Genomic DNA, 9,685 nt, shown 5'->3' on the forward strand with positions numbered 1-9,685 from the left:
TCATAATTTAAAACCTGAGTGTATTGCAACTACACCAAAGGTCAAATTTTCGAATTGAACACATTTGAAACCAGCGTTTTCAATCATTTTTTTGAATTCGTTTTGTAAGGGAAACTTTCGGATGCTCTCTACCAAGTACTGGTATGGTTGCCATTGGTTGGCTAATATTTGACCCATTGGGGGTATTACTTGAAAAGAATATTGATCATATGCCCTAAAATATAATAAAAACATTAATATTCAATGTGTAACTTAACTATCGTATTAGTATTACCATTTCAGATATTCGTTGTTGACATGACTGAATTCAAGACACATAAAACGACCTCCCGGTTGAAGCACACGATATGCTTCAGCAAGAACCTAATGCAATACAAAAGTGTATGATTAGAAGCAGCATTCATATTAATAAGTTCGTAATACATACTCGATCTATATGAGTACAATTTCTGATACCAAATGCAATAGTATAAACACTGAATGATGAATCGTCGAAAGGCAATTTCTCGGCATCTGCACAGACCCATTCAATGGTATCGCCGGCAGTTGGCAGATTCAGTCTACAAAAAGAAGGTATTATTTTTTCATTATTGTGACCCTTTAACTATTTATATCATTATGTCACATACTTCTCCCAACGTTTTTGTCCCACATCGAGCATATTTTGATTAATATCACAAACCGTGACATGGCTCGATTTTCGATCGATCGCTGGAAGCTTTTGTAAATATTTCATGTACCGTAACGATATGTCTCCGGTTCCTCCAGCCATATCAAGCAGCCGAATTCCATTTCCGATGGGTGATAACCGTTCTATGAAAATATCTTTCCATATTCGATGAACACCCATAGACATAGCATCGTTCATCAAATCGTACGATGCGGCAACCTCTTCGAAGACTTTGTGTACTTTTCTCCATTTATCACTTTCTTTTACCGTTTGGAAGCCAAAGTGCGTGTCCGAATCGTTGTGCTTTAAGCTGTCTTTGGTTTTTAGTTCCTCGACAATGCTAGAATATTGAACCAATTGTGGCCTGCTTATTCGGCTATGGAGCGCAAACCTTCGTAACAGCGACATTATGCAGATTTATTTTACCTATGCTATGATCACGGTATGTTTATTTTGGAAACTGTCATTCGACGTATCTTATTATGGTGCGTCTACACGTATCAATAATGCGACATTTTGACAATTGTGACAGCTGAGTGACAACCTCCCCGGTATTTAAAATACGCTTCAAAAACGCTTAACCATCTTGATCCCAACTAATTTTTAATGTGGCTATGTAATGCAGGAAATGTAATGTAAAGGAACATGTGGATTACACGAGTACAACAAATTGAGGGCGAAAAATGAAGTGGAAGGATGATGAATTAAGTATAAAAGCGAACATCGTGTACATGGAGTTACACGAATGGAATTACGAAATGTACACGTGAGGGTATCTTTGTCACCAGATGGAGTGCGACAAGTAAGAATTACAGTGGAACGGCGATTATCCGTGATCATCGGGACTCGTAGGATCGCAAATAACCAACCTAATTAAAATTGAAGTATTCTACTGCTTACAGACTGCTTAAAGAAAAATCGAACCGTGAGAGAATTTAAGGGTTATTTAAACCGCACACGGTACATGTTCCAACTTTGAGGCTTCTTATTGGTCGGTTAGTGGTTCGCAATGGAATTATGCGGTTTGTTAAGAAGCACACGGTACTCGATAGAATTTTGTTTACAAGCTGATAGCACTACTGTTAAACGCCGGGTCTGCAAAACGGGAACGGGATTCGTTTCGGGAAGTTATAAGTGATAATTAAAGGGTTTTAATCCGAATCAAGGTCAATCCAGACAGAAACGTGCTGGATATAACAAAGAATACCCAAGGGGACAATATAAAAATTATATCGAAAATTAATAGCAATGCAGTCTTTTCCCGAGTTACGCGACACTCGAGTTACGCGAATTTGAGATACGCGAATCCCAAAATCTTGACAATTCGTGTAATTTTGTATGTGGAATTGAAGTTTGTATTTGTCAAATTCCAAATTTTCCCAAAAATGCGTTACATTTTCATATTAAAAACATTAATTTTGATAAAAAATTACTCTAATTGTCGAAATAAACGTAAAAATATCAATTATTAATGTGCTTCGTAACGTGAAAAGCAGAAATCGATCAATAAATACTAACTATAAACGATATTGTTAAGGAAATGCGAGTTACGTGAATTTCTCTGGCACGCATTATTCGCGTAACTCGGGGATGACTGTTTGTTTTCTGTTTGACACAAAAGTTTGTTTTTATGAGTTACGATTACAGTTTGCATTTTCAGGCTGCTGGCATGAATTGATGATCATCAATATGTGCCCGGCAAGCTCTATACCGTCCATACCCGAGATACGCGGATAATGCGTTCCAGCGAAATCCGCGTATCTCGAGTTTCTTCTAAAACATAGTTTATATGTCGTATTAAGGGGTCGACTTCTTTTCCCACGTTACGAAACACATTCAAAACTGATATTTATACGTTTATTTCAAGAATTAGAATGAAATGTTATGAAAGTTAATTTTTATAATGATGAAATTTAACGTATTTTAGAAATTAGCAATTTAAAAATTGAATTCTGCATGCAAAACTCCATGAAATGTCAAATTTTTAAAATCCGGACATCCTCGAATCCGCGTATATCGAGAACCGCGTAACTCGGATATTGACTGTACAAGGAGTCAATCCATAGCTGCGTCCGATCTTTGGCATGCTGAGCCCCGGTTGATCTAACTTGCTAAGTTACACTACGCATCGAGCCGAAGCTAGGGCTTACGGTGGTGTTTCTCCTCATGTGCTCTAGTCATCGTATCCTTCCGTTCGCGAGGTTTTCTACTCCGGCAACCTAGGTAGTAGTGGGTTCTGCTCCGCAATTAAGGTTCACAAACTTCGCCAAAGTTAGTTAGTAGCACCCGCCGGTCGAAGGAGGCAACAAGTGGGATTCGTTTTTTAGGTGTGTTTTATGCGTTACTGAATAATAAAAGGTCGATTTAACGTTGCTTAAAAATATATACACAATTACCGCCAACTACTATCTACCTATAACTACTATCTTTACCAATTAGATATTGAAAATGTGGGGCGGTCCGGTGGCATGATGGTAGCGGCGCCGGTCTTCGCACGAACGGACCGGACCAAAATCCCATCCGGACCAATCCCCCGTAGCAAGGATTGACTATCCGGCTACGTGGTAAAATAAGTCGATACGGCCAGGCCGTTCTAACGAAAAAAAAAAAAAAAAAAGATATTGAAAATGCCATATTTCTCATATTAGTTAACTATGTTGTACATTCACATATTCCAATTTGGACGTACTTTTTTTTTCGTTAGAACGGCCTGGCCGTATCGATTTATTTTACCACGTAGCCGGTTAGTCAGTCCTTGCTACGGGGGATTGGTCCGGATGGGATTTTGGTCCGGTTCGTTCGTGTGAAGACCGGCGCCGCTACCATCATGCCACCGGGCCGCCCCAATTTGGACGTACTATATCTTTAAAAAAATCAGCTTGACAATCAATGTTTTAAAATATATGTGTATTATAGATTTTGGTTAAACAATGTATAATGTAAGCTGCTTTCTCTCTCTTTATCATTTTTAGTACCATCAAGCTAGCTTTCTATATTTTACATAAATGAAGAAAATACAACCTCACTAACATGCAATGCTTTTATTGAAGGATCGCACGAAGATAGTGCTTTTCCAAGCGTGGCGTAGAGTTGTAATGCGCAAGTGGAGCTTTTTTAATATCTTACAAAGGCATACCATACGTACCTGAACACGGCGTCCTAAGTTCCCTCCAAAAAGCTCTCTTGTTTATCGAATTTCCCCATTCGTCCTTCAAACGAGTGGAAAGCGTTCCACAAGCTGGGTGGTTGGCTGCCTGGTATCAAGTGTTTTCGTTTTCCACAGACATCTCCAGGGAAGAGAATGCTCGAGAGATACGCTGGCTAACGAGTAGCGCGGTTCTCGGATATGGGAGCGAGAGAAAAATCTGTATTTAGTGGCAATTGAGCGTCCCATGCTCTGGTTATGCGTTAAATGTATCACAGCTAGTCGGCCAGAATATTCGTCGCGAGTAGTCGTAGTGCTAAATTGCGTGCAGCTTAAACACAATTTGTAGTGTGTTTTAATCGTGTATTCACAGTCACAGGGTGGTTTTGGTGTACAGTGAAGCTAGGCCTAGACATTTTAACAGTCAAACGAGTACAATATTTATACGCAAGGGATAACTTTTAGCCTAGCGATAGCGCGGATTGCAGCAGCCAACCACAGGAACGGAAAAGCGGGGCCTAAATCGACGAAGGATTGCCAGTGCGTTCCTGCAATCCTGCCAATACTGATTTGTGTTGAGAGGTGAGAGCGCTGACACGCGATGATTTTCAATCAGATAAGAAAATTGATTTTTGTAATTGAATGAGTGAGTATTGAGCCAAAAATAGACCTAGGCTAGGGATGTTTATCTTAAAACTTGGTATGTAGCCTGTGACAAAACTTAATGTTCCCAGCCAGTGAAAAGAGAGCCAGTTTGCACATGATAGCAGAGATAAGCAAGCCCAAGAGCGTTAAAGTGGTAGATAATCTGGCCCACTGACGGCATAGAGGTTGCCAGTTGTGCACAAATCGGTTTCTCACACGCTAGTGCTACAAGCCAATTGTTGGCTACGCGCATCAAGTGCATCGTACTCACACGATTTACGCCAGCAGAAATCGGCATGAAACGGGGCGCACGGAACTAGTGGTGGTACACACAAAAATGAACAGGTAGCTCGTGTGAGTGTAGAACGAAGAGCATCATTGTGTACTTCAGACGCAGTTGCTACTCACGACTGGTTGGTTGTTTAACGAACTAAAAATGCACACGAGAGGAAACGTGAACGAGGCAGCAATAGCAATTTCGTATGTATCGAAAAGAGGAGGAAGGGAAAAGAGCTGGAAACCAAAACAAATGCACGGTCGCTATCTACATTACCTGGCGCATATGAGCAATCAGCCCGAGAGCCCATCTGTTGGATACATCAGCTCGGTCTACTGACCAGCGACCGACTGTGTTGAGGCAGTGGCTGGATAATGAAACCGGTCCAAGCTAACGGAAGTCTCCGGCCAGGGGCTTGGAGCGAAATGAGATAATTTCTCCCTCGTGCCTACCAGGAACCAAGATATCCCACACGTTGCCATAGCTAGTGGGCACACACTTGAAATACACTGGAATACACCAAGATTTTTTTAGCAAAACACGACAGCATGCTTCCAAAGCAAAAGTTTACCCTAGGTCAAGGACAATTCGAAATGTGCGTATGTGGCGGCTATGCTGTGGCAAAGATGCTTCCAATGTAAAGACGATGTTGCATTAGACATGTTGTGTACATCTTTCACATATAATATTTAATGAAGCATCATTTTAAAGGATTGTGAGATTGTTTTTATGTCATATTTATGATGTAAGTAATAAAGCATCATGAATGCACATAGTTTAATGTGTTTTTTTATTGTGGCACGGCTTATTGGGTCTTCACACAAGTCAGAGGAAAGAACCCATCCGGACCGTTCTCTCGTGATACCGCTACGTGATAAATCAAGTCCATGCGGCCTCTAACCTCCATTCTAACAAAAAGGATTTCTTTACCTGTAAATGATAGATAAATTATACATTAACAAAGCATGTAACATCGCTACATCACGGCACGGAACTCTATTGTAATATAAAACAGACAAACTGCTACAAATATTACACCAGCGCTAAACAATGTATGTGAGATGTTTGTAGTTTTCCGCCCTGGAGGAATTTTAATTGATGAATTCAATTTTCTGGATAGTACCTATATCAAAAGCATAGCTAGTGTATATTTAAGATTTCACGTTTGGCCATCGTTCTCATCTTTCCCCACTTATCAGACGTATCAACGTGTGCTAGAAAACCAGCGATTCATTCATTTTAACTCAATCAGGGCTACAGCAAGTAACTATTCCGTCACAATGCGCGTGGAAATGAATCTCGACGTACAGCACTGTCATGATGATATTGACACCAGAATAGCAGAATTCAAGCAAGATTCAGACAAAATGAACGAGCTGAATCTGTTCCTCGACAACGTACTGGAAGAGGCCCAGAAAAATGCGGAAATAAAGCTACAAACCAAGCTGGTAAGCTTCAATGGCGCTTGATGTTATTAATCGATTAATAGGCATAAGCATTCGCTCACAATGATATTTCTTTTTTGCCCTTTTTTCATTTAGGAGGAAGAACGACCTAAAAATGGTAAGTAATGCTTTTATTTGTCCACTGCAATACATGTTAAACGACGCGTTAGCTTACCGCCGATGTTCTGGGTGCATTTATGACACTCAAAATCTAATCAGAGCTGCTCAGTATCAGTTTAATTACCATGTCTTACTGCTGTTAATGTACAACTTTTAATTTGTGATTCGACGTTTGCTTTGACAACGCGATATTATTCCGTATAATCGGGAAATTCTATCGTAGTACTGTTCACTGTCGGTATAAAAGCGATAGCTCAACGGTGTGACAAAGTTTTCTGATGCGAATCATGCTCGATAGACACTGGATCGTGTTTGACCGGTGAACAATGCATTTTGTAGCATGAACAAGGTGGCGATTGTGGTGACATTTTGTGCTCAGTTTTTAGTCCAACATGCTAACGGAGCTGTAAGTATTTCGAACATTCGTAACACGAACGGATTAGTAATGGTCATGTTTGTTTCTCATCCAGATGACTATGAAACAGCTAACCAACTCGATGGATATGATGCGTTCCGCATGTGCTCCCAAGTTTAAAATTGAGGAAGGTAATGATAAGTGGTTTTCATGTCTGTTAACTAGTAACTACAACTGTGTTCTGATGTAGTGTTTGTTATTTTTGTTTCATGAACCTGATCTTTTCGGATGCTTACGCTTTAAAGCGGAGCTACACGGTTTAAGGAAATCAGTTTTTCCTGCCGATCCTGATAAAGAACTTAAATGCTACACCATGTGCATAGCACAAATGGCGGGAACTGTAAGTATACCATCATATTTGTTGCAAGACTCAGCAATTTACTGTTTGCAATCGATATCAATAACAATCATTTCTACGCTTTCTAAATTTGGTTAGATGACAAAGAAAGGCGAAATTAGCTTTTCCAAAACAATGGCTCAAATTGAAGCAATGCTTCCACCAGAGCTGAAAACTATGGCAAAGGAAGCATTAAGCCATTGCAAAGACACACGTACGTATAAAAAATTCCCTTTAAGCCTATTGGGAACGTGGTCCGCTGCGAGTTGTAAATATTTCTCTTATGCTTTACAGAAGCTGCCTACAAGGATCCCTGCGATAAGGCATACTTCTCTGCAAAGTGTGCTGCAGATTTCACCCCGGACACTTTCATGTTCCCCTGAAAATGACGCCATGGGTTTGATTCCACGAATACTGGAAATGATAAACTTTTAATCCAGTATAATATTCCTCTGTTTTGGACTCTAATTGATCAATTTATTGTGATAAAAATAATCTTTGTGTTTAGTTTGCACACAGCACACCAGTCTAGACTTACATTTTTTGTAAGATTAGAAGACAAATATATAATCTTGAGGAATGTTTTGTTGTGTTCGTGTTGTTATTATAAGTGAAATAAGTGTAAGATTATGCTACTAAAAACATGCTTATCGATTAAAATTACATTGTCACAATGATTTGAGCTTATAAGTGTAGCAAATGTGAAGTTGTTATATATTGTTAATAGTTTCTCCATTCTACCATCGCAGGTAACAAACTTCTTAGTGGCATCAAGCAACACAGAATGGTGACACGCACAAGGGGAATAGTTTTACGAATCTTCGAGGCTATTTGCAACTGTACGAACTCCGCCACCATTCCTGGCCAACGGCCAACAACAGCACCGGCAAACGTTGGATCCACTTCCAAAAACTAAACATCCGCATGTATCGTCTGACTGTCTACCTATTTATACATCTACTACAACAAAAGAGCTGATGGCTTTGAATGCCGATATGCATGTTTTATATTATGTTGTAATAGCGAGGAAATTGATAGCTATGGGATTTTATTGGTACCAAATCAAACTATATTGACGCCGTTCGTCGAGCATTATTTTGTATCAATTTTTTTTTCAAAATATACAAATACAATATTAACCTGATCGTAAACCAATGTTCATACATTTGAGCAAGGTGACTGTTGCATATACTAACCTTTGCGATAAAGTGTGTATAAACATACCATTTACATGATCAACGCCATATCCTTTTTGATATGGATTCTTAGCGCGAATCAAAACGTATACATGAACTACAAATCCCACCAGATCATTATATTCCCCACCAAAGAATCTCTGGCCTTGCAATATTCCAATCTATTCGACTTACACTCTATTTTTTAACAATTTCTGATGAAAGGTTTCAATAACAAAGCGTCTTTTTTAACGAGAAACAGAACAAAAATTAATCACAATCCTGAGAAAAACAAAAGCGCGGGCAATATTGACACCAGTTTGAAAAACATGCATGTCACTAGATGGATTATCGTATGTTATCGACTACAAAAAAATCGCCCAAAAAGTTTCTGTCTTAACCGCCACAGAAATAGTTCGAAAAGAATTGGCTATGGCTATCGTATTCGAATCGTACCATTTTTCCGGTTTACAAAAATCTGCACCATAACACTACTAATGTATATGATGTAGTTCGGTATGATGTTGGGTAACGTTACAAACAAGTATATATATTTAAATCATCATTAATTTTACACTTATTGAAACAAGTGTTCATAGACTTAACTTTCAACTTCATACGATTTTCTTTATCATTTAACATGGTTGACAATCAAAATTGTGAGCAATATTTTCATGTTAAAGAAACAAGATCTTCATTGGAGCAGTTGCGTAAAATTCATTGAATGCTTGTTTAGTGTATTTGAGTTAAAATAGTGTGTTGTTCAACAAATAATGAAAAAACAAGGACTCTTTCGGATTTGTAATGCAGTAGAGTCATGTATGTGTAGTGGAACAATAATAAAGTATGTATAAACAATAAATTGGGAAAAGAAACAACAATAAAATTATTAATTTTCAGTTGAATTCAAATTTCCTATTTTCTTTAAGCTTAGTTTTTAATTGAACATGATCTTGATGAATCATGATGCTGCTGTTACACTTGATTCAGGTAATGTACAATGATTGAGAAATAGTAATTAGCTGCTTAAAAAAGGAAAGTGTTGCTAAATGTTGCTACTAGCAGGACAACTTAATTGAGACGTTCTGCCAGTAACAGACCTCTTTTCTATTTTTTCCCAGAGCAATGAGCAGAAATTATACGCGTGCCAATTGCAGGAAAGCAATAGACATACGCTTATGGCACGATGACTTTTGGCTGGTAATTGTGTGTAAACATCCACTGTTTGGTGTGGGAATCATCGTCGTCCTCAGGCCGATCATTTCAACAGTGATGTTTCGTTCAATTAGATATGAATAAACCATGGTTTTTGTTTTAGAAATAAATTAATGACAAAAAAACATTTGTGGGCCAGGCTCAATGTATTACACGGCCCAGGTGGAACGTTGCGTTAAAGTGCGTTTTGACAGAAAATAACCAGCCAAAAAGCCCTCGTGTAATACGGGTTTTATGGCAT

General features: G+C 38.8%; 3 protein-coding genes across 3 annotated transcripts; 2 read left to right on the top strand and 1 right to left on the bottom strand.

Moving 5' to 3' along the window:
- Positions 1–1,078, bottom strand: LOC128706991 (2-methoxy-6-polyprenyl-1,4-benzoquinol methylase, mitochondrial). The gene is made up of 4 exons (XM_053801936.1): positions 630–1,078; positions 428–560; positions 275–363; positions 1–214 (listed from the first exon to the last, which is right to left on the bottom strand). The coding sequence occupies exons 1-4, from the start codon at positions 1,076–1,078 to the stop codon at positions 1–3; spliced, it is 885 nt and encodes a 294-aa protein (XP_053657911.1).
- A 3,497-nt stretch (positions 1,079–4,575) lies between these two features.
- LOC128708739 (uncharacterized) lies at positions 4,576–7,970 on the top strand. The gene is given in 5 exon segments (XM_053803719.1): positions 4,576–4,630; positions 4,633–4,814; positions 5,937–6,185; positions 6,279–6,300; positions 7,804–7,970. Coding segments are annotated over 5 exon segments (675 nt in total).
- On the top strand, positions 6,643–7,437 carry LOC128708740 (general odorant-binding protein lush-like). Its single transcript, XM_053803720.1, has 5 exons — positions 6,643–6,708; positions 6,773–6,848; positions 6,963–7,057; positions 7,154–7,268; positions 7,349–7,437. The coding sequence occupies exons 1-5, from the start codon at positions 6,643–6,645 to the stop codon at positions 7,435–7,437; spliced, it is 441 nt and encodes a 146-aa protein (XP_053659695.1).
- Positions 7,971–9,685: the final 1,715 nt, after the last annotated feature.

The sequence above is a fragment of the Anopheles marshallii genome, chromosome 2 (genome assembly GCF_943734725.1).
Source record: "Anopheles marshallii chromosome 2, idAnoMarsDA_429_01, whole genome shotgun sequence".
In the NCBI taxonomy this organism is placed as follows: Eukaryota; Metazoa; Arthropoda; class Insecta; order Diptera; family Culicidae; genus Anopheles; species Anopheles marshallii.

Bases quoted from the DNA above. Each gene is read 5' to 3' on its own strand.
- LOC128706991 (XM_053801936.1), bottom strand. From the start codon at position 1,078: ATGTCGCTGTTACGAAGGTTTGCGCTCCATAGCCGAATAAGCAGGCCA. The intron at 561-629 runs GTATGTGACATA...TTCTTTTTGTAG, and splicing joins GGACAAAAACGTTGGGAGAA to ACTGAATCTGCCAACTGCCG. The intron at 364-427 runs GTATGTATTACG...GTATTGCATTAG, and splicing joins ATTGTACTCATATAGATCGA to GTTCTTGCTGAAGCATATCG.
- LOC128708740 (XM_053803720.1), top strand. From the start codon at position 6,643: ATGAACAAGGTGGCGATTGTGGTGACATTTTGTGCTCAGTTTTTAGTC. The intron at 6,709-6,772 runs GTAAGTATTTCG...TTTCTCATCCAG, and splicing joins TCCAACATGCTAACGGAGCT to ATGACTATGAAACAGCTAAC. The intron at 6,849-6,962 runs GTAATGATAAGT...TACGCTTTAAAG, and splicing joins CAAGTTTAAAATTGAGGAAG to CGGAGCTACACGGTTTAAGG.